This window comes from Mus caroli, unplaced genomic scaffold (genome assembly GCF_978045245.1).
Source record: "Mus caroli unplaced genomic scaffold, Mus_caroli_1 scaffold_11, whole genome shotgun sequence".
NCBI classification, from domain to species: Eukaryota; Metazoa; Chordata; class Mammalia; order Rodentia; family Muridae; genus Mus; species Mus caroli.
The window spans coordinates 2,925,550-2,950,452 of record NW_028227266.1 but is presented as its reverse complement, the minus strand read 5'-3'; the positions used below and the strand labels follow the sequence as shown (position 1 = coordinate 2,950,452).

The window sequence follows — 24,903 nt, the reverse complement described above, 5'->3', positions numbered from 1 at the left end:
AGTTTAGATGGTTTATCTGATCCTGATTTAACTTTGGTATTTGCTATCTATTTAGAAAACTGTTCATTTCATCCAGATTTTCCAGTTGTGTTGAGTATAGGCTTTTATAGTATGATCTAATGATTTCTTGAATTCCTCAGTTTCTGTTGTTGTATCTCCCTTTTCATTTCTGATTTTCTTAATTTGGATACTGCCTCTGTGACCTCTGGTTAGTCTGGATAAGCATTTGTCTATCTTGTTGATTTCTCCAAAGAACCATTTCCTGGTTCTGTCAAATCTTTGTATAGTTCTTTTTGTTTCTCCTTTGTTGATTTCGGCCCTGAGTTTATTTCCTTCCATCTAATCCTCTTGAGTGTATTTCTTCTAAAGCTTGTGCTGTTAAGCTGCTAGCATATGATCTCTCCAGTGTCTTTTTGGAGGGATTCAGAGCTATGAGTTTTCCTCTTAGCACTGCTTTCATTGTGTCCCATATGTTTGTGTATGTTGTACCTTCATTTTCATTAAATTCTAAAAAGTCTTTAATTTTTTTTATTTATTTATTTTTAATTTATTTTTTAATTAGGTATTTTCTTCATTTACATTTAAAATGCTATCCCAAAAGTCCCACAGACCCTCCCCCCACACACACTCCTCTACCCGACCATTCCCACTCTTGGCCCTCTCATTCCCCCACACTGAAGCATATAAAGTTTGCAAGACCAAGGGGCCTCTCTTCCCAATGATGATCAACTAGGCCATCTTCTGATACATATGCAGGTAGAGACACGAGCTCCGGGGGTACTAGTTAGTTCATATTCTTGTTCCACCTATAGGGTTGCAGACCCCTTTAGCTCCTTGGGTACTTTCTCTAGCTCCTCCATTATGGGCCCCGTGTGCCATCCAAAAGCTGACTGTGAGCATCCACTTCTGTGTTTGCTAGGCCCCGGCATAGTCTCAGAAGAGACAGCTATATCAGGGTCCTTTCAGCAAAATCTTGCTGGTGTATGCAATGGTGTCAGCATATGGAGGCTGATTATGGGATAGATCCCCGGGTATGGCAGTCTCTAGATGGTCCATCCTTTCGTCTCAGCTCCAAACTTTGTCTCTGTAACTCCTTCCATGGGTGTTTTGTTCCCAATTCTAAGAAGGGGCAAAGTGTCCACACTTTGATCTTTGTTCTTCTTGAGTTTCATGTGTTTTGCAAATTGTATCTTGTATCTTGGTTATTCTAAGTTTCTGCGCTAATATCCACTTATCAGTGAGTACATATCATGTGAGTTCTTTTGTGATTGGGTTACCTCAATCAGGATGATGCCCTTAAGGTCCATCCATTTGCCTAGGAATTTCATAAATTCATTCTTTTTAATAGCTGAGTAGTACTCCATTAAGTAAATGTATCACATTTTCTGTATCCATTCCTCTGTTGAGGGGCATCTGGGTTCTTTCCAGCTTCTGGCTATTATGAATAAGGCTGATATGAACATAGAGGAGCATGTGTCCTTCTTACCAGTTGGAACATCTTCTGGATATATGCTCAGGAGAGGTATTGCTGGATCCTCTGGTAGTACTATGTCCAATTTTCTGAGGAACCGCCAGACTGATTTCCAGAGTGGTTGTACAAGCTTGCAATCCCACCAACAATGGAGGAGTGTTCCTCTTTCTTCACAACCTCGCCAGCATCTGCTGTCACCTGAATTTTTGATCTTAGCCATTCTGACTGGTGTGAGGTGGAATCTCAGGAATGTTTGATTTGCATTTCCCTGATAATTAAGGATGCTGAACATTTTTTCAGGTGCTTTTCAGCCATTCAGTATTCCTCACGTGAGAATTCTTTGTTTAGCTCTGAGCCCCAATTTTTAATGGGGTTATTTGATTTTGTGTAGTCCACCTTCTTGAGTTCTTTATATATATTGGATATTAGTCCCCTATCTGATTTAGGATTGATAAAGATCCTTTCCAAATCTGTTGGTGGCATTTTTGTCTTATTGACGGTGCCCTTTGCCTTACAGAGCTTTGTAATTTTATGAGGTCCCATTTGTCAATTCTCGATCTTACAGCACAAGCCATTTCTGCTCTATTCAGGAATTTTTCCCCTGTGCCCATATCTTCGAGGTTTTTCCCCACTTTCTCATCTATAAGTTTCACTGTCTCTGGTTTTATGTGGAGTTCCCTGATCCACTTAGATTTGGCCTTAGTACAAGGAGATAGGAATGGATTAATTCACATTCTTCTCTTTTTTATTTTTACTTTGACCAAGTTTTCATTGAGTAGAGTGTTGTCTAGCTTCCATGTCTATGTGGGCTTTGTGTTGTTTCAGTTGCTATTTAAGAGCATCCTTAATCCGAAGTGATCTGATAGGAGGCATGGTATTATTTCAATCTTCTTATATCTGTTGAGGTCATTTTTGTGACTGATTATATGGTCAATTTAATTTAAGAAGGTACCATTAGGTGCTGAGAAGAAGGAATATTCTTTAGATTCTGAATGAAGTGCTCTATAGATATCTGTTAAATCCATTTGGTCCATAATTTCTCTTATTGTCATCGTGTCTCTGTTTAGCTTGTGTTTCCCTTATCTGTCTATTGAGAGTGGGGTCTTGAAGTCCTCTACTATTATTGTGTGAGGTGCAATGTGTGTTTTGAGCTTTAGTAAAGTTTCTTGTATGAATGTGGGTTCCCTTGCATTTGGAGCATTGATATTTAGAATTGAGACTTCTTGGTATATTCTTCCTTTGATGAATATGAAGTGTCCTTCCTTATCTTTTTTGATGATTTTTGGTTGAAAGTCCATTTTATCTGATATTAGAATGGCTACTCTAGCTTTTTTCTTGGGACCATTTGCTTGGAAAATTGTTTTCCAGTCCTTTACTATGAGTTAATGTTGGTCATTGACACTGAGGTATGTTTCCTGTATGCAGCAAAATGCTTGATCATGTTTATGTATCCAGTTTGTTAGTCTATGTCATTTTATTGGGAAATTGAGTACATTGATGTTGAGAGATATTAAGGAATAGTGATTGTTGTTTCCTGTTATTTTTGATGTTATTTTTATGTTTATGTGGTGATCTTCATTTGGGTTTGTTGAAAGAAGATTACTTTCTTGCTTTTCTAGGGTGTAGTTTCTCTCCTTATGTTGGTAATTTCCTCCTATTATTTTTTGTAGGTGCTGGATTTGTGGAGAGATACTGTGTAAATTTGTTTTTGTCAAGGAATATCTTGGTTTCTCCATCTATGGTAATTGAGAGTTTTTCTGGGTATAGAAGCCTGGGCTGGCATTTGTGTTTTCTTCCTGTCTATGTGAGATCTGCCCAGGATCATCTAGCTCTCATAGTCTCTAGTGAGAAGTCTGTGAGAAGTCTGGTATAATTCTGATAGCTCTGCCTTTATATGTTACTTGACCTTACTGCTTTTAATATTTTTTCTTTGTTTTGTTCACTTGATATTTTGACTATTATGTGACAGGAGGAATTTCTTTTCTGATCCAATGTAGTGGGAGTTCTGTAGGCTTTTTGTATGCTCATAGGCATCTGTTTCTTTAAGTTAGGGATGTTTTCTCCTATAACTTTGTTGACAATATTTACTGGCCCTTTAAGTTGGGTATCTTCACTCTCTTCTATACCTATCATCTTTAGGTTTGGTCTTACAATTGTGTCCTGGGTTTCTTGGATGTTTTGGGTTAGAAGCTTTTTAGATTTTGCATTTTCTTAGACTGTTTTGTCAATGTTTTCTATGGTATCTTCTGCCCTTGAGATTCTCTCTTCAATCGCGAGTATTCTATTGGAGATGCTTGCATCTAATACTCCTGATCTCTTTTCTAGGTTTTCTGTCTCCAGTGTTGTTGTCTCCCTTTGTGATTTCTTTATTTTTTCTATTTCCTTTTTTTAGATCTTGGATGGTTTTGTTTAATTCCTTCACCTGTTTGGTTGTGTTTTCCTGTAATTCTTTAAGGAATTTTTGTGTTTCCTCTTTAAGAGGTTCTACCTCTTTGCCTGTGTTCTCCTGCATTTCTTAAGGGGGTTATTTATGTCCTTCTTAAAGTCCTCTATCATCATCATGAGATGTAATTTTAAATCAGAGTCTTGCTTTTCTGGTGTGTTGGGGTAACCAGGGCTTGCTGTGGTTGGAGAACTGGGTTCTGATAATGCCAAGTAGCCTTGGTTTCTCTTGTTTATATTCTTGCCCTTGCCTTTTGCTATGTGGTTATCTTTGGTGTTAGCTGTTCTTGCTGTCTCTGACAGTGGCTTGTCTCTCCTGCAAGCTTGTGTGTTAGTACTCTTGGGAGAGCAGTGATCCCTGGGAGGAATTTAATTATGGATAGCTGTGGTACAGGGTCAGCTCTGATGTGCATACAGATTTCAGAAGGATCCTGTCTCCAGCTGATCCTTGGTTCCTGTGTACTGATGGCTCTGGGAGGGTCCCTTTTGGGCCAGGAATCTGAAGAGAAGTGCTGGTTTTACTTGTGCTCACAGGTTTGTAGACACTCCTGGGAGACCAGTTCTCTCCTGGCAGCAATTATGTTTGTAACTCTGTGGTTCAGGATCAGCTCTTGAAACAGATGGAAACTAGAGGGCTCCTGTCCCAGGTCCCCCCTCTTTTCCTGTGTCCTGAGGGTTCTGTGTGGGTCTCCTCTGAGCTTCAGTGGTGGTCTTACCTGCACTCATAGGCTTGTCTGCTGTCCTGGGAGGGTATTTCTCTCCAGGCGCTATTTGGGTATGGAACTCTGTGGAAGAAGATCCTTTGATATATCTTCTAATACAGCATACATAAAATATTAGCAGTATAGTCAATTTTTATTTGAGTTTTTAATTTCAAGGGTTATAAGTAGTTATAGGAAGTAATGCATGGAATGTCTATATGCCTGTGTTGAATCGTTCCCAGGGGTAATGTCTTGCAAAGAGTTTGTAAAATATCATAATTCTAATATTGGCAATAACAATATTGAAACAGTATGCACATTTTAAAATTTGTCTGTTTAGATCACCAGTAAAAACAAAAGAAGATCCTTAATCACTGACTGATATCATAAATGAAATAAATACTGTAGCACTCTCTTGAGGACAAAGTAGTGTTAGTGGTAGATTCACTTGCCCTTTGTAACAACAGACATTCTAGATGGAAGAAAGGAGAATTAAGCAAACTAGCAAGGCAACAAACAAAATAGATTAAATACTTGTACACAGGGCTGGTGAGATGGCTCAGTAGGTAAGAGCACCCGATTGCTCTTCCAAAGGTCCGAAGTTCAAATCCCAGCAACCACATGGTGGCTCACAACCACCCGTAATGAGATCTGATGCCCTCTTCTGGTGCATCTGAAGACAGCTACAGTGTACTTACATATAATAAATAAATAAATAAATCTAAAAAAAACAAAAATACTTGTACACACACACACACACACACACACACACTGGACTATATAGCAAAATCCTGAGATCTAAAATATACCTATAGATAGATAACTTCCAGTATTATTTTTAGAATAAGATAAATAAGGAATTGTGATGGTTACACTTGACTGTCAAGGTGACAAGATTGGGAATCAATTAGATGACACAATCCTTGACTAATCTGAAAAGGTATTTCCAGAAAGGTTTAACTGAGTGGAGAAGGCCTTCTCCCAGTCACACCCTCCAACAGAAATCTAAATTGTAACGAGGTCTGAGGTCTAGAGAGGCCTAGTGGGTATAGAGTTGTCCGTGGCATACAGAGGCCTCTGAAATTGAGATGTCTCCTGCATAAAGAGAACAGAGTTATGGAGAAGACTGAGGTACAGAGAAATCAGAGGTAGAGAGTGGCCTGAGGTAAATAAATGACTATGGTACAGAGAGTTCTGAGGTAAAGAGAAGCCAGAGGTAAAGAGATGACTGTGGTACAGAGAGGTCTCAGGTATAAACAGATTCAAGGTGTAGGTAGGTCTGTGGTATAGAAATGATGCTGGCTTACTAGGTGAGTCTTACTGACAATGTCTTTCTCCTAAACTGATATGGTTACCCCTACTGTTGTTATCCTCTGCTGACATCTGACTCTAGCTTCTTTAGTCTTTCAATGTAAATTGAAGATAAATCACTGTATGGGAATGTTCATGACTGGGACATCTAAGATCCTATCCTATGAACAGAGAGGCTTCTAGGTTCTCAGTTCCCCCTGTAGCATGTCAGGCAATGTAATAAATACCTTCTGTCATATATGGCTACATCCCAGCAGTTCTATTCTCTAGACAACCTAACTTAACACAGAGGTATGTGACAAAATGTATCATTAGCAGAAGGAAAATGGCATTGTTCAAAAGCACTGAATTCTATTTGTTGTATTTGATAAAGTTGAGAGTATAGAAATCACCCCATTGCCACAGATATTCTTATTAATAAGATCACTGACTGATAGGGTTCTTGGCTCCCATAAAGAAAATTCTATTTAAAAAGTGGCCACAAATTCTATTGTATCTAAAGTTATTCTGTAGCTATGCACCTGTTGGTGTCTTCCTCTGACTAGATGTATGGATTTCCCTGTTTAGAATCCTACCTGTTTCTATTTCCTTCACAGCAGGCTCATTTAACTGCCAGGTAAAGATGCCTCAATAGGCAACAAAGACCTGCTCCTCCCAGTTGCAGTCTAGAGGTCACTCTTACCAGAATAAGGGTACCCTCACACAGAATGCAAGCTGATCCTCAGACACACACTCTAATAAATTCTTTAGCCCACACTCATACAGCAGGCAAGTTCCTCTGCAGAGGAATGTTTGGTTATAGTTGTTGTCACGCAACCAAAAAAGCCTTCATGGCACCAGGAAAATGAGCTCCCTCTCTCTATCCATGTCCTGTGTCTCATACTTGCTTGAACACGTTCCCTACAACTTGGTCAAATGGCCCAACTTACAAATATATGTTTATTTCCTAAATACTTACTATGAACAAGGAGTAAAAATTCATATGATATAATGTGACAATTCCACGATTCAAACAAATAAAATTAAGCTTATCACTCACATATTGACATCTATTGACTAGAAAAGAATGAGTCAAGACACTTTATTTATACCTCAATTCTTTCTTCCCTTGAGATAATCAACTTTACAACTAATATAGAAATCCATACATAATAGTTATTTTAGGCAAAAATAAATAATTGTTTTACAAAAGAATTTCACAATATAGTTTATTAGTTTCCATAAAAATTTTAAATGACTAACCAAATGAATTAAGTGTAAGTTCATGAGTTCTTCTATCATTCTGTGTGTTCTAGGAATGCTCCTTAGCACTGTGCCCCAGAAGCAGAAAGTGTTGCCTACACAGGAGAAACAGACACTACACCTGAGAGCATATTGGACACAGTCTCAACCCTTCACTGTCTTCTTGACCTTCAGGTACTCTGGGTTGGAACATGACCTCAGAGTGCATAATAAATTTTAGGATATACCACTTTTAGAAAATGCCATTACTATTTTATGATTCATGGTGTGAATGTGTCACTTCACAAGAAAATGATGAAATAACTGTCATGTTAAACACAGAGCTCAAGTGGACAATAAAACTATTGGGAAAAGATGCTTGCCTCCCAAATGCATCAACCTAAATTTAATCTCTAGGCCTACAATAGTGGAAGAGAACCAAACCCTACAAGTTGATTTCTGATCTCCATAAATAATAAACATATAGCACATTCAAACTCTACATGTTATGGTAGTTAAATGTGTTTGAAGAAGAAAATACTAGAAAACTCTATTCTTTTCAATTTACAGATGATTCTTAAAGGGTATGTAGACAGAGAGGTGAGAAGGAAGGGTTGGAGGACTAGCTCCTATGAACCTCACAGCATAATCACAGTCAAGTTTAAAGAGGGGAGGGGCCAACCTCCACTGGATAAGGCTGAAAGGTAAAATGTATACATGTTATATTCAATAATTGGGAAAGGGCAAATGCCCTGAATCCAGGAGAAATTATTATCTAATAAGTAGTGAGACAACAGGTTTTTACGGATCTGAACTGAGGTGGACATAAGCTCCTAGGACTAAAGACTCGACTTTGAACAAAGTGTAGCTTAACATAGCCTTCTCTCCTAAAACAATAAAGTTCCATACGTACTGACATTAGAATCAGGTGTTGGTTAACACATTCCTTTCCCAGAAACCCACTGTGAATACCACACATAGTGACAAAGCACTCAGCTCTTGCCATGTCTTAACAACATTTTTTGAATGACAACAAAATGCTAAAGGATAAATTGGGATAGACAACAACTCAGGCTGGTATGCAAATTAAATCCTAATTAAACCACTTAAATATCTGAATAAATATAGCTCAAACTGTAATGCCAATTAGCATCTTGTTTATCAGTCATTATCATAAAACAAAGAGCAAATATAACCATGCTAGTTTAATAAGGTCATAATTAAAGAAAATTACTTATCACAAAATAAAAATAAAATATCATAGTGAGATTCAGCATTTGGCAGAGACAATATAAAATGATTGAGCCCATATGCAATCACTTAGTTCATAGAAAGTACTATAAAAAACATCATTTTACAATAGTGTGTAAAATATGCACTTTCTGAAATAAAATGAAGCGGGAATTCTATTTATTATTCTTTTCATTCTAATTTTATAAGAGAGAATTATTAGGATCTTATTTGAATACCTTCTCATTATCACTTTTGTCTTTGGCACCTCACCATTCAAAGTGGTCAACACCAACACTAAGTTCTCCCTCTAGGCCAAATCTACCTTCCTCATGGCCTGTGAGTTCAAGTATCACACTGGCACCTGGTGCCTAGTAACCACTTCCATCTTCTAGAGCACTGGTTTTCAATCTGTGGGTCTCAACCTCTTTCCACAGGTATCACCTAAGACCCTTGGAAAACACAGATATTCACATTGATTCATAATACTAGAAAAATTACAGTTATGGAGTAGCAATGAAAATAATTTTATGGTTGGAGGTCACTACAACATGAGGGACTGTGTAACGGATCTCAGCATTCAGAAGTTTGAGATCCACTGCTCTAGAGTCTTGGTCACTTATGGCCTATTCCTTTCCCATTAGATCCCATTCTATTTATCATTGGTTGCCTTTCACTCATCAGCATCTCCATGAAGGAAAATAGACTCCACGGAAATAGCAATATCTTATCTTTATGGACCTCCCTCTACTCTTTACCACACACAGAATGGACACCTCTGTGAAAACCTCTTTCTTTGTTACCATTTGTCTTCTTTCTGTTCCCACATCTCTGCTTAACCTAGTTTCTCAGAATGTAATAATCCTCTAATTTCAAGTTTTTAAAAATTTCTCATTTTATTTTACTCTTGGGTTCCAGAGGAGGAGGAGAAGGAAGAGAAGGTGAAGGAGGAGAAGGAGGTAGTAGTAATGGTGGAAGAGATGGAGTCATAGTAGGAAGAGAATTAAGTCTAGAAGAGGAAGTTTACTGTGGATTTTCCAGGTGAGCTTTGAATGCATTTTCAATTGTCATTATAAAACAAGGAGGTCAGGGATATTTGTCACATACAGTAGCACACACAAAAATGCAAGAAGAGAAGGATGAAGAGAAAGAAGAAAGAAAAAGGAAAGAAAGAAACAAAGAAACAAAGAAAAAGAGAGAAAGATATAGAAAGGAAGAAAAAGGAAAGAAAGAAAGGAAGAAAGGAAGAAAGAAAGAAAGAAAGAAAGAAAGAAAGAAAGAAAGAAAGAAAGAAAGAAAGAAAGGAAGGAAGGAAGGAAGGAAGGAAGGAAGGAAGAAAGAAAGAAAGAAAGAAAGGAAGGAAGAAAGAAAGGAAGAAAGAAAAGAAGGAAGGAAGAAAGAAAAGAAGGAAGGAAGAAAGAAAAGAAGGAAGGAAGGTGGGTGACAGTGAAGGTTGAGATCAGGGTAATGTGGGCAAAACCAAGAAGATTCTCTGTACAACCTTCCTATGGTAAGCAATGTGACCAATGTCTCACCTTGAACTTCTGCTTGTGGAATTATGGTAGAATACATACATTTCTGTTGTCTTTAGACACCCAGAAAAGCACTGGAAGGGAGTAACATGGTGAAGTGGAAACTTCTGGTTTCTTTGGAAAGTCAGTTATGTCAAATGATGTTTTGCTGGGGCACACAGGTGAAAGGATGTCTTGCTAAAGCAGACATCTGACAGAATACTTTTCTGAAGCAGACACAGGTAAAGGGATGTTTTGCTATAGCAAACATGCAAAAGGACCTTTGATGAAGGAGTATACATATGACCCCACAGACAGTAAAAGAGGAACATTGGTTTGCTTTACTTTGCTTTGCTATTCTTCACAAACAACATGTGTGTATTGGTCTACGTTACAGAGCATTGTTGAGCTCTGTCCACTCATGGCAAAACAGCCTTTGTGAGAAACTCACCAAAGGACTTTTTGTGATGTTCCTTCAACTTCTTTCCCCTTCAGGACCCTTGGGCTAGTTGGCAATCCTTGTGGTTTCTTCAGAATTGAACTACAGCTGCTTGTTTGTTTGTGGTATCTGCATGCTGAGAGGACTGGAGTGTAGCTGCTGAGTTGTATTTGGTGTTTGGTAAGTGACTGAACTGTTCACAAGGAAGATTGAGCTCACCAGCAAAGAACCTTTGCTAAACAGATCCATTTCTCCATATTCTAATACCTTTTTTTTTCCACGGACTTTGAATGGTGGTGGTCAAGAGGAGAAGTTGAACTTTTATTAAATTAGGCTGCAAAATATTTTGCCTACAAGTGGGAATGGATTTCACTCTTTCAATTGTATTTAGATTCATGTTTAATACATAAGAAAGAGAAGCTGAAAATCAGCCCATAACCATTGTGTGAGTTTTGCCTCTCTATGCCAAGGTTTAGTAGCCAAAAGGAGCAAGATAACCTGGACTACCTTTAATCAACCTTCTAAAGAATGCATATATTTAGTCCTACTACCACAACCACCACAACCACCACAACCTCCACAACCTCCACAACCACCACAACCACCACAACCTCCACAACCACCACAACCACCACAACCTCCACAACCACCACAACCACCACAACCTCCACAACCTCCACAACCTCCACAACCACCACAACCTCCACAACCACCACAACCTCCACAACCACCACAACCTCCACAACCACCACAACCTCCACAACCTCCACAACCACCACAACCTCCACAACCACCACAACCACCACAACCTCCACAACCACCACAACCTCCACAACCTCCACAACCACCACAACCTCCACAACCTCCACAACCACCACAACCTCCACAACCACCACAACCTCCACAACCACCACAACCACCAAAAAAAAAAAAAAAAAAAAAAAAAAAAAAAAAAAAGCAAAGGAGGGAACAAGGAACCAGTATCACTTATCTGAAAATTTAGCCACAATGATGTTCACCGTTTACAATTTAAATGAGGAAGTCTCCTTCTTCAGTATTTCATAGGTATCTAAATGCATCCCCATTGATTGTACGTTGTTTTCCTCTCATTGCAGTAAATGCTTTACTGACAGCTTTATTGACAGCAATTATCTAATTTTACATTCACTTCCTACAACTGGGTTTTGCTGTTGATGCTGTTTAATCTCTGCATCCTGAGGTGGGCAGAGGGCAACTTCCTGAGAATGTATTGCTAGCGAGTGGCAGAGAAAGGCTTTTCTTCTTCCCTTAATCAGTATTCTGTACAGGCTTTCATGGGTTAGATTTTCCTTTCAAGTTAATGAATTTCATTAACCATATAACTGGTATAAATTGAATGCCACATGATACAATAAGTGAATTTCTTTAATACATCAATTTCCCCTATGTATGCAATAATAAAACCTCTTATTTAATGAAAGTTACTAAATTCATTAATTGAAAATGTAAGTTAAAAACTTTTGCATTTTTGTTTTGGCTTAAAATATCTGGGTGTATCCCTAGTCACTAACTAGGCACAAAATGCTTTGATTATGTATTCTGCTGATAAATGCTTTGCAGTAATTATTAAACAGATCCAAAATTATTTACCCATCCATTTCTCTCTCTCTCTCTCTCTCTCTCTCTCTCTCTCTCTGTCTCTCTATCTCTCAAGATGAGAAAAACATGAATGTGGTAGGATTTTTCTGTCTAATTTCATTTAAATATTAGTGCAATAGGTGTTGAACCAACGTGTTGATCAAGAATCCAGTAGAAATTTAAGATTATTAGCCTGAGAGCTAGACTTTTATTTTATGATTTTTATGTTTTAAGTAGCTCTAGATGAGTCACATGGACTCAAGCATGGTAACTGAAACAACACAGGCTCTGAAGTCCCCTGGGTTGCAGGCTGTTCTGACTTAGAAGGAAAATGAAGTTGTCTACTTCTTAGGGCAGAGATGGATTGAACTGTAAATTTATAAAATTGGAATTATTTGCTTTTAGGGAAGATTTATACAAAGATTTTGTCTGAATCATGTGAGGATTTTCGCCCGTGGTTTGAAACTAGGATGGAGAAAATTAGTCACTGACTCCAAGTAATGAGAGCAGCTATGACTACCTTCTATGATCAGGTATCAGTTATGAATGTCTGTAACTCCAGGCAGAGAGCCAAGCAGATTAAAGTATAACAAGATGGCTGCTCTAGGCAGAGAGCCGAACAGTATGATGGTATGAAGATTGCTTTCTATGCCTCACCAGATAATCAGTTTCTGTCTAATGTGGGCTCCACGGGAATCTTAAGTTTTTACCCTGCTTGGCAAAATAAACAAGGCCTAAGAATAGGCACATACAGTATTTTAGTTTACTTCATTTGTTTTGGATTGTTTTAACTTTCAAAATGGGTGTGGTTTTGAGTTTTGTGGTTTTATTATTCCTCTGGAAGAGAGGGCAGGATACAAACTTGCTTGCCCACTGACTGAAGGATATGCTATTTTGGAAGAAAGGGTTTGTCTTTGTGTGTTTAGAAAGGTTGGTTAGGGTTTTTACACCTTCCAGAGGTTTATGAATCAGATATAATGAAGGGAGACACCTAGAGAACTAGATTCCAAAGAATCAAACAAAAAACATATCTTCATGATACTAAAATTTTGTTTTGAGATTTGTGTATTACAGAATATTCAGCCTTGGTGGGTCTCCTCTTCAGACATGCTGAACTGAGCTGCTTGATCTCCTGATGTCTTGGACTTTCAGCTGGATCCAGTCAAGACACAGACATCAGAGACTGAATCAATCATTGCTGTGGCCTTCTTAAGGCCAACCAACTCCCCCATTTTCCCTACCCTTCCCCCCTCAAAAGATCTCAACACCCATTCATCTTGAAGAAGTTATGAAGCATCATTGCCCTAGTTCCCTGGGCTGGAGATGGTATTATAGGTTGTCTTTCTAGGGAATGTAGAAATGGTTATAATTGGAACAGGGAGAAAATACAATTGATTGCATAGTCATAGAAGCTTTATAATTGTTATTATGTTAAAGTTATAATTTCTTATTTTGGTACCGAATTCATTTTGATGCAAAATCTAGGTTTTCATTGGTATACATTTCTTCTATTGATACAAAAATTTTAAAAGTGCAGGGCTTAGCTGGGCAGTGGTGGTGCACACCTTGAATTCCAGCACTTAGGAGGCAGAGACAGGCAGGTTTCTGAGTTCGAGGCCAGCCTGGTCTACAGAGTTAGTCCCAGGACAGCCAGGGCTACAGAGAGAAACCCTGTCTTGAAAATCAGAAAAAAGAAAGAAAGAAAGAAAGAAAGAAAGAAAGAAAGAAAGAAAGAAAGAAAGAAAGAAAGAAAGAAAGAAAGTGCGTGCAGGGTTTAGACCCTGTCCTTCTATAACTATTATTATAAACTGACCTGAGGTGTGTAAGCCTGTGGGTTAAGGGCCAAATTGCAAATTCATGACTCTGAGTTTATTGTTAGTGTGTTTTTAGTTATTTTAAATAGAAATGGCTGACAGTCATTAACGAAGAACAGTGCAGATTACTTTTCCTAGTTGGTTTTCAAAAACCTCAGAAATGCACAGAATGTGACATTTATTGTTATTTATTCACTTGTTTTTTGAGGCAATTCGGCTCCTAACAGCTTCCCATTCATGGATTCAAAGAAACAGCTGAGAATCTTACCTCCAGGTGAGGCTGCACATTTGTGGCTAGGTCACCACTGGGCAGAAATTGCCTCATTTCATCTACAGACAAAATACTGTCCAGAAAAAGAACACAGTTTACAGGTAAGGACAGCTTAGGCTAATCCTTAATGTTCCTGTTTCTCTAACGTATGTCAGATGATGCTGGGTCAGAAGGCTGAAGACATGCTCCAATTTCCTGACTTACTGGGGCTGTATGGGTAGCCAGATGTGTCTACAATTTGTCTCATTTCTGGAAGCTGTGTTAGGCTTCCTATATATTTTCAGTTAATGTTGGTCATTCTCAGATTTCTGACGGGGTTGAAGCCTGTAGCCAGCCCAGGCTGTTTGACATTGAGAGAACGGATTTGAGAGCATGGTTTTCAGATAGCATACAATCTAATGCCAGAACATAAGTCACGTGTAAAATTATAAGTCTTTTAAGCTGGGACAGATGACATTGTTATATCTCAATGACAAAAATGATGAACTGGGTGTGCTCAATTTATAATTTGACAGAAAGTTGGGTTGTGTTGTTGTTGTTTTGTTGGGTTTTTTTTGTTTGATTTTGTTTTTTGTTTAGCTAAAGAGAAAGGGTGATATATAGCAGGACTTTTCCCTGTCCAAATACATTAGAATATTAGTGTAGCAGGAGGCCTGTGATTGGACAGGGAAAAGGGAAGCAGAGCAAAGAGTTGCAGGGACAGAGAGCATGGGTCAGAGGAGGGAGGAGAAAAGCAAGATGGAGGATGGGCAGGAAAAAGATCCTGACCCTGTGTGGTTTTAAATAGTCACAGGTAGTTATGAATATCATATAGGGATAGAATAATTGGCATAACTTGTGTGATCTAGGGGGGCAGTTTGTATCATTTCAGTGGCTTTGAAATTATTGTATGGCCATCTTGTGAATTGAGAATTTGTATATATAAACAAGACTGGCTAATTATAAGCTTTGAGAGTTTTGATTTATTTGGTTACTGGAATGTGGAACCACCAACTACAGGGGTTTATGGCTAAGAAGGAACTAGCAAATCTAGATACAAGCAAACCAGAGCTGGGAGCACAGCAATCGGTCACTGTGGGGGCGAGCTAGAGCAGTATTGGCAGTATTGTGTCAGGTCAGAGAATTGCTTGAGGTAGTGCAGGAACTTGCAGGTCCTTTTTAATATTTTTCGCAACAGGTGGCACCCAAGGTAGACAATAATGAAGCAATGTCTGAATGGTGCCTTACACTGCTTGAAAATGTATTTTGTTTTCCCCTTTTTCCATCTTTCTGTAGAATGTTTTTACTGTCTTTCTTACTCAAAACTAATCATTATAGACTGAGTCACATATCCCACAGTTCTTATGCTAAAGTTCCAGGTCCCAAGATGACTGTGCTTGAAGTAAAAAAAATCTATGGAAAGGTGATGAAAGTTAGGTGTGCTCTCATCTGGACAGTAGGATTAGTGTCCTTACACAAAGGACCTCAGAAGCCCCCTCTCTCTACAAAAGTAAAAAGGAAAGGTCATGTGAAAGGCACAGCCAGCAGGTGACCCAGTGCTAGCCAGAAAGGCTGCCTAACCAGAAATCCAGATTGGACTGCTCTTTGACCTTGACTTTGGCAGCCTTGTGGGAATGGATGGGTGCTGCTGAAGCAGCTACTTCCATAAGGTTTTGTTGTGGCACCATAAAGAGACTGGTGCATTGACTTAGTAACAATTATCACTTAGTAACAATGTATCACTCAGGTTCAGAGAAACACCACTTATTAAATATTTAAAGAGACAAAACCCCATTACCTTCATATGTTGCTGCATCACCGAATATTTAATTAAGTTCTACAAGTGTGCACATACATGTGGATACAAAGGCAACATGTCTTTGTGAGTACTGATGTGTACACCGGTGAAGGAACATAAGAGTCTGGCAATGGTTGAGGGTATTAGTCACTGATATTGATTCAGGTTCCACCCTAATTTAGTTAATCTCAATTTTAGGAAAATAAAGCCCCTGGTGTGTTGCTGCTCACCTTTTAAAGCATATTTTATGTTGTTTCCATAATACTTCAAGCCAAACCTGAACTGACAAGCTGAAAACATTAACTCTAGACAAAGGAATGGTGTAAATTTTGTGGAGTGTGAGATTTACACAATGAAGATGCCTCTGTAGGAAAAGGAACACCAAATTGGGACTATATAATTAAATTTTAGGGCCTTATATGGGACCAATCAAGGGACCTGAAGTTTAAGACTTATCAGTATCAACATGAGTCTGTCTCTTTAAACCACTTTCCTCTCCCTTTTGTGATGATTTGAGCTTCACTTGGATTGTACTCTGCTGCTGTTCACTCAATCAATCAGCAAATGTTCATTGAATACCTCCTTTAGCCCACACACTACTCTAAAAGCCAGGAAACCAAAGCCAGAGAGTCTTCAACATTATGGAGTTTATGCTCTTGATGGAAGGCAGAGCATGAATTAAGGAAAAGATTTCAGGTAAAAATGCACGAGAATACTACACACTTCATACCAAGGCATATTTTAAGTCTGGCTGCTTTTAAACTCACTTCTCTGTTGAAAAATGAAAAGTGCCTGTGGAATAGAATGCTTTCAACAACACAAGAACCCTGCTGTGTCCTGACACACATCAGGCTGTTGAGAGCTCCTGAGGGCATTTCTTGCTTAGCCTGGCAATTCTGTGCTGTAGTCCTTTATGCAACGAGGCTTCAAACTGGGCAATTTGCTTGAATTCTCAACAAATAGAAAAATGTATCCCACAAGTTTCCTAGGAAATCATCATCTATGAGCTTCTCTTAGAAAAAGAATTCACAGGGATATAATAAAAGTCAGTAAAGGAAAATAAGACACTAGAAAACATTAAAGGGAATTCAACGTAAGAGAGTATTGTAGTTTGTACAAATGTAAGTTATAATTACTTTAAAGACAATGAATGCCAACATGAATATAGCCAAAAGCTTGGGATATGTCTATTACTTAGTAAAGACATATGAGTTATATTTCTGTAGTGATTTTTACTAATTGCTTTTAAATTTAGCATCGTATAGTAAGCAGGGATTTGAATACGTTAAAGTCTTAACAGATATTTTTTAAAAAATAAAATAAAATTCTTCTTCTTTTTTTCATCCTCCTTCTCCTCCTTTTCTTTCTGTTTTCTACAAAATGACCACCTATAGATGCATGCTGCCCAAAGCCTCTAAATCTTAGGACTGCTGCATAAAAATCTCTGTCAAATCTCTAATGGTTAAGTCGCTCAAACAGACAACAGGATTCTTTTCTTCATAGATCTTTCACTGTTTAACACAAAAGAGTAATTGTTAAAAATAGTGAAATAAAAGAGGCCACATTATCGTTGCCTACCTCAAATTCATTTGGCGATGAAAATGAAAGCTAGCACTGTTGAAAGTAAGTGTATTTGCTGATTTCATAAGAAAACTCCCAAATATTTTAACCATTTCATGGAACATGACATAATCTGGGAAATGTAACTCTATCAGAAGATGGTAAGTTATTATTTTTAAAGATAATTGTTGACTTAATAATACAAAACAAAGTCCATAGGAAACATAAACTTGCTGAATTCATGTTTACTACTTTCTGTTTATTCAGTGGTGCATTTAGATTCCTTCCCACGAGATTATAACTCTCTTTAGGTGTTTTCAATACAGCAAATCACAAGAAGACTCACGACTCCATATTTTGTTTATATGTCGGAAATAAAGCAAGGCTAGCTTATTTAAGCAAATGACCTCAGGAGTTTCACTGACCTTGGTACTGACCCAGCACTGATAGCAGTCGATGTTCAATGTGTGACTAATCTGAAGTTGCTTAAAGTATAAACCTCACAGCACACTTGGAAGACTAACCATCACTAAAATCATTCTAAAAGAAACCCAATAATTAAAACAAAATTTATTTCACACCAAAATCAAGTTTGCATACATATTGGATTATATAAATATTTTTAAAATGAATCTCTACCTTTCTTTACTTAGGTGGCTAACAAGTTTGTTCACAGTGTCTTTTTTTTTTGGATAAAAATGATTCACAGTGGCAAGGGTTAGATTCAATGTCAGCTAAGAGCTCTGAATTCCAAAACCCAACTGGAATGCTTAGCATTCTTCTCCAAACATTAATTCTCCAAATGACATTGTAAACTTTATTTGATGTATGTATATGTACATGTGAATGTACATGTTTATGTGCATGTATGTGTATATGTATGTACATCTGAGTGTGTATGTACACTTGATCAACAGAATGCATATAGAGGTTAGAGGAGTCATTTCTCTACTTCCACTGTGTGGACACTAGGGACTGAACTCAGATATGAGTTTGCTAGCAGGCAACCTTTCTATCCACTGAGAGATCTTGCCAGATGCCATTAGTCTTAACATGTACAAATATGTCTTCTAGATCGATCTCTTCCTTGTTCCTATCACTTAATGCTGTCACTATTTTATATGTTTGAATTTGTATGTGAGTGTGACCCACACATATATATATTTCACATCATTATACTTTGTTCTTTAATGAGCCAATGTCCATCTGTCCCTATTCTGTAATGGTACTGGGATTCTACTTATTAGGAATTCTTCATAATAACACAGGACACTTCACTCAGGGCAAGATGTTTAAAGTAATCTCATCTATAAACCTTGCCATATGGGGTAACATTTATTAATCATAGCATTAGGGTATTAATTGCTTGGGTCATCTATAGCCTGCTACTTAATACATTGTTTTCTAATCTGCTCTAAAATATTTTAAAATATGAGCAGATTTTCAAATGACCTCAAACTTTATTTTAAAGGTATATGAATGCACAGCAACTTTATGCCCAACAATTACATGGCTGTCACATACTGAGACTGATCACTGGTCACCACATCATGGAGGAGGACTACAGACAACATTTATGTTCACACAGTCTGTCTATATATGCACATTGGATCTCAGCAGCTGTGCCATTCCATGAGGGTAATTTATCACTTCTCAAATCATGATAATGCTTTTCTCCCTTGAAGATTCCTTTTCATTGACTTGCCAAGGAAAGGAAGGTGGCTAACTCATTAGCTCTGTGTTCAAAGATTTGCCAACCAATAGCTGCTCAAAAGCATTTACTCTTGTAAAAAAAATCAAAATCTTGAAGTCCTCAAAGTTCCTAAACTGGATCTTCATAATGTTTACACAGACATATTGCACATTTAAAGAGATGTAACACATGGAATAGGTTAAAAAAAAGTAGATAAACATTTATCTAAACTATTTCAACATGTTTTTTTTATCAGACCTCAAATTTATCAATAGTATACAGAATAGAATAGTTTCATATAAGTGTTCCCTATTCTCTTGTTGGATTTTAAGAACTAAATTTAGAAAATATGAGTGTCTTTAATTTACATTCCCAACCAAAAGAAGAAGACAAAAACCAACCAACCAACAAATAAAATAAGGCATATGAATCCATCTTTGTCTACTGCCATCCAGGAGTTAAATTATTATAATGTTTCAAAAAGTTGAGTCTTACAAGTTGGTAATTGAGTGTACATACTGGTTTTTATGGTATTGAAATATTTGTTCTAAGATCTGAACACACAGAAAACCATAACTATAGTCTTAAAAGTCAAATTAAATGTTACTTTTCAGTCAAAACTTTAATCAGTGTATGTAATATCAGAGAAACTGTACCCTTACTAAAGAGTAGAATAATCTGTCTTTCACCTTTAAACTATGTGTTAAAAATAACTCTAATACACTTTATCTAAACTAAGTACTAGGATAGAACAGCAGAAGTCAGTGTTTGACAAATGAAACAGAATCCTAAAAGTATCTTGAAACAAATAATCAACAATGACAACAGCCAATTAAGTAATACTGGATTATATAAGGCCATGCACAGGGCACTTGTTGCCTTGTATTTGTTCATAAGTGTATGTTGTGGAAAGCCCTGGGGCTAATTATATTTGAGGTTAAATCTGTTCTCCTGTGAGGGGTTGTGAACAAGAAATGAGTCAGCACTCAGGTGGTTTCCTGTAAACCTGTTTCCCACCTTAATTTATAAAATGAAGGAGATCTGATGATTGAGCAGATAAAAGGGAAGGTAGAGGGAAGTTGAGGGAGAGAAGAAGGAGAAAATGGAAGAGGAAGAGGGCTCAGAGGAGGAGGAAGAAGGAGAAAAGTGGAGCAGAAGCACATGGCCTACAGAAACTGCAAGCTCTAAGGGGTCTCCTAAGCTGTGGAAGATGGCAGTGTAGAGGTAGATCTGCCCAATCTAGGTACACAGCATGTAATCATATTAATTGTATTGTGTTTTCATTGCCAGGGCATATTTGGATGGAGATTTACTGCAACAAGTATATTTCTTCTCTTTAGCCAAATCATCAGGACTGCTCCTTAGCATTTACTGCTGCTGTCACCTAGTTCTTTTTTTCCCATTTCAACATTTTCATTTATTTTTATTATTTTAATTAATTTATTTTTAAAATTTATTTACATTTCAAGTGTTATCCCCTTATCTGGTTTCCCCCTCCCAGAAAACCCCATCCTATCCTCCCTCCCCCTGCTTCTATGAGGGTGTTCCTGTACCCACCCACCCACTCCCACTTCTGCTTCCCCACCCTTGATTCCCCTACACTGAGGCATCTATCCAGCCTTCATAGGACCAAAGGCCTCTCCTCCCGTTGATGCCTGACAAGGCATCCTCTGCTACATATGCAGAAGGAGCCATATGTACTCCTTCTTTGGTGGCTTAGTTCCTGGGATCTCTGCGGGGGTCCGGTTGGTTGATACTGTTGTTCTTCCTATGGGGTTGCAAACCCCTTCAGCTCCTTCAGTCCTTTCTCTAGCTCCTATATTGGGGACCCCACACTCAATGCAATGGTTTGCTGCAAGCATTCAACTCTGTATTTGTAAGGCTCTGGCAGGGACTCTCAGGAGACAGCTATATCAGGCTCTGTTCAACAAGCATTTCTTAGCATCCACAATAGTTGCAGAGTTTGGGAACTGTATCTCAGATGAATCCCCAGGTGAGACAGTCTCTGGATGGCCTTTCCTTCAGTCTCTGCTCTGCACTTTGTCTCCAACAAGTCCAAATGGATGAAGGACCTCCACCTAAAATCAGATACACTGAATCTAATAGAAGAGAAAGTGGGGGAAAGTCTCAAACACATGGGCACAGGGGAAAGAACCCCAATGGCTTATGCTCTAAGATTAAGAATTGACAAGTGGGATCTCATAAAATGGCAAATGACACTGTCAATAGGACAGAATAGCAAACAACAGACTGGGAAAAGATCTTTACCAATTCTACAACTGATAGAGGGCTAATATCCAATATATACAAAGAACTCAAGAAGGTAGACTCCATAACTCTAATAAAAATAGGGGAAGAGAGCTAATCAGAGAATTCTCAACTGAGGAAACTTGAATGGCTGAGAAGCACCTAAAGAAATGTTCAACACCAGGGAAATGCAAATCAAAACAACCCTGAGATTCCACCTCACAGCAGTCAGAATGGCTAAGATAAAAACCTCAGGTGACAGCAGATGCTGGCAAGGATGTAGAGAAAGAAGAACACTTCTACATTGCTGGTGAGATTACAAGCTGGTACAACCACTCTGGAAATCAGTCTGGTGGTTCTTCAGAAAACTTGGACATAATATTACCTGAGGACCCAGCAATACCACTCCTGGGGATATATACCCAAAAGATTCTCCAACATATAACAAGGACACATGCTCCACTATGTGCATAGCAGTCTTATTTATAATAGCCAGAAGCTCAAAAGATCCAGATGTCCTTCAACAGAGGAATGGATATAGAAAATATAGTACATTTACACGATGGAGTACTAATCAGCTATTAAAAATGATGAATTCATGAAATTCTCAGGCAAATGGATGGAACTAGAAATTATCGTCCTGAGTGAGGTAACCCAATCACAAAAGAACACACATTGAATGCACTCACCGACAAGTGGATATTAGTCAGAAAGTTCTGACTACCGAAGATAAAATTCACAGACCAAATGAAGCTCAAGGAAAACGAAGACCAAAGTGTGGGTTCTTTGGTCCTTCTTAGAAAGGGCAACAAAATGCTCTCAGGAGCAACTATGTTATCCAGTTCTTAATGGAGTCTCCATATACTCAGGATTCAGCCCATACCCCGACAGAATTTGGAGGATTGATGCTTACTGCAGCCAGGTTTACCGACAAGTGGTACAGTAGAGGATCAACATTAAAGACCACTGTTTTTGAGTCATTCATGCATTCCTGTAAACTCTGCTTAAACTAAATTCCAAGCAGTTCTCCCTCTACTCCCACTTCCTTCTTAAAAATCAAGAACTATTTAAAAATCCTTTTCTTCTCAATTTAGTGACTTAGCCAGTGAATTCTCATTATTATATAAATGTATACTTTATTTCATTCAGTAATATTTTCCTCAGATGGCGCTGTATAAGCATGCCTCACCTTAGGTAGCTCTATAAACAGAATGCAAACCTACCAATCATCCCTTCCCTTCTTAAAGTGCATCATGCAGACTCTCTCTGAAGGCTATTTTCCAAACCTTAATTTCTTCTTTGGACCCTTGCATTAAAAAGGAGAAACAGAGGCAGGCGGATTTCTGAGATTGAGGACAGCTTGGTCTACAAAGTGAGTTTCAGGACAGCCAGGGCTATACAGAGAAACCCTGTCTCAAAAAACCAACCAACCAACCAAACAAACAAACAAACAAAAAGTAGGCACTACTGTTTAAAATACTATAGCTGACCAGTTCAGTCACTGAGGAGTTTTCTCAAAAGCCATCATGATGTGTCTGCCACAGAATTATGCATTGAATAAATAAAAGAATTTTAAAACAAAAAACAAAATATTTCACTTTATTATTTACTGAATTAAAGACTTACCATAAGTACCACACTGGGATCATTCATTGTAAGTTTTGGGTAATCAAGCAAGCAAGCAAACAAACAAATCAGTGTTCACCAAAAAGTCAGAAACAAAAAATGCAGGCTGGTGAGTTATTTGCCCATAACAGCATAAATCAGAATAAAGTCAGATTTTCCAGGAAGAATCAGTGAGAGAAATGAACAGGTAAAACACACAGAAACACACCAGCATTTGTAGGACATATAAGAGAGCAAGCCAATGTGGGAGGACACTCAGCAACTCAGAGCAGTTCTAGGTATGGAGCCAATGTTTATTTTTAAAGCAGAATCATTTTTCAACCACACGTGCTGCCCTTGCAGATAGGTCATAAAATATTACCTTTCTTTTCAGGCATCCTGTTTACACTAACAGGATCCTCAGAACATTTTCAGATATGTCTCATTTCTTTCGCTGATAACAGAAAGAAATAAAACATAAAACATATTTTTATTGGATATTATATTTATTTAAATTTCAAATGTTATCCTGGTTTCCCTTCCCCCTGCTTCTATGAGGGTACTCCCCCACTCACCTTCTTCTCACTCCCAACATATTTTAAGGCTTTCTCTAATCGTGCTTCTCCAAAGAATTTAAAATAAGGACTGTGTTAGTTTTGGGTTTGTCTCTACCATCATTTCAAACCCATCATCTGGGAGAGTAGAGACAGAAAATTAGTAACCCTTAAGTGAAGAGAAGGTTTCACACCATAGTTCATTTGGAGGAAACGACAAGGCCTAGTGCCTTCATCAGAATGGCTCAGTGGGGCTATGGCATGGTTTCAGATAAGAAGAGGCACTGAAGAGGAAAGAGAGTGGGGGCATTTAGGATGTTTATAGAACATCATTATGAAGAGAAACAGCAAAATGCCCAGAATTTGCTGTAGGGCAGGGGAAAGTGATCTGAGCATGTGTCTTGGCCAAGAAGAGGGAGCTAACAAGAGAAGAAAGTTAGAAATGGGAGGGAAATGAACACTAGAGCCCCAGGTCATGAATTAATATCATAGGAAAAGCAGGATCATGGAAAGAAAGGAGACCAAAGAAACTATACAGCCAGACCAAGATGACTGGAACAAAGCAACACAATAAGAAATTCATCCAAACCTCCTCAATTCATCCAAACATCAAAGCTAGTCCTACTGTTATTGCTGGTAGGGTTGATTGTTAACCTTCACTCAATTATATTTCTTCAGAGAAGTGATATGTCTCTCTTTATATTGCTCTACCTTTTCATTTACGATCCATCCATCATCCATGGTCATCAATCCATATCATGATCTAATGCTAAGCCACATTAACTGATGCTACAAATGTGTTGGTTTTATATTCTTTCTTCTTAATTAGATATTTTCTTTATTTACATTTCAAATGTTAACCCCTTTCTTCCTTTCCCTTCCAAAACTCCGCCATTCCATGCCCCCTCCCCCTGCTCACCAACCTACCCACTCCCTTCCCTGTCCTGGTATTCCCATATACTAGGGCATCGAGCCTTCACAGGAGCAAGGACCTCTCCTCCCATTGATGACTGACAAGGCCATCCTCTGCTACAAATGTGGCTGTAGTCATGGGTAATCTTTGGTTGGTGGTTTAGTTCCTGGGAGCTCTGGGGGTACTGGTTGGTTCATATTGTTGTTCTTCCTTATTTTCTTATTTGAATTAGATTTTTGCATGAATCCTTTCCTAATCACAGTTGCAGCCTTTACTTCAAAAAAACATGTACATTTTCTATAAATTGTGACTTGCAGGCTCCCAGTCTTATTTGGAGAGTCAGGTTTTATGAATGTTACAAACTAAGAAAGTTTAATAGCCATCTCAATTCTATTGTCCAGTTTCTGTGGCTACTTTTTGCTCTGATTGCAGAGCTGAGATCTTAGGACCTGGAAACTGTAAAATATTTACCATCTGGCCTTCATAAAAGTGTAACCAACTCCTGCACCTGATCCAGCTCACAAAC

The 24,903-nt window shown here is 38.2% G+C and overlaps 1 protein-coding gene across 3 annotated transcripts in view; it reads right to left on the bottom strand.

Moving 5' to 3' along the window:
* Window positions 1–24,903, bottom strand: part of Pdgfd (platelet derived growth factor D) — a 243,813-nt gene that overhangs the window by 204,467 nt on the left and 14,443 nt on the right. Inside the window, exon 2 of one of the 3 annotated variants that reach the window (XM_029482009.2) lies at window positions 23,293–23,364. The exons of the other annotated variants lie outside the window; for them this stretch is intronic. Coding sequence (XP_029337869.1) covers window positions 23,293–23,308 — 16 coding nt within the window. The 5' untranslated portion in view covers window positions 23,309–23,364. The remainder of the gene's footprint in view (window positions 1–23,292; window positions 23,365–24,903) is intronic. 3 annotated transcript variants of the gene reach the window in all.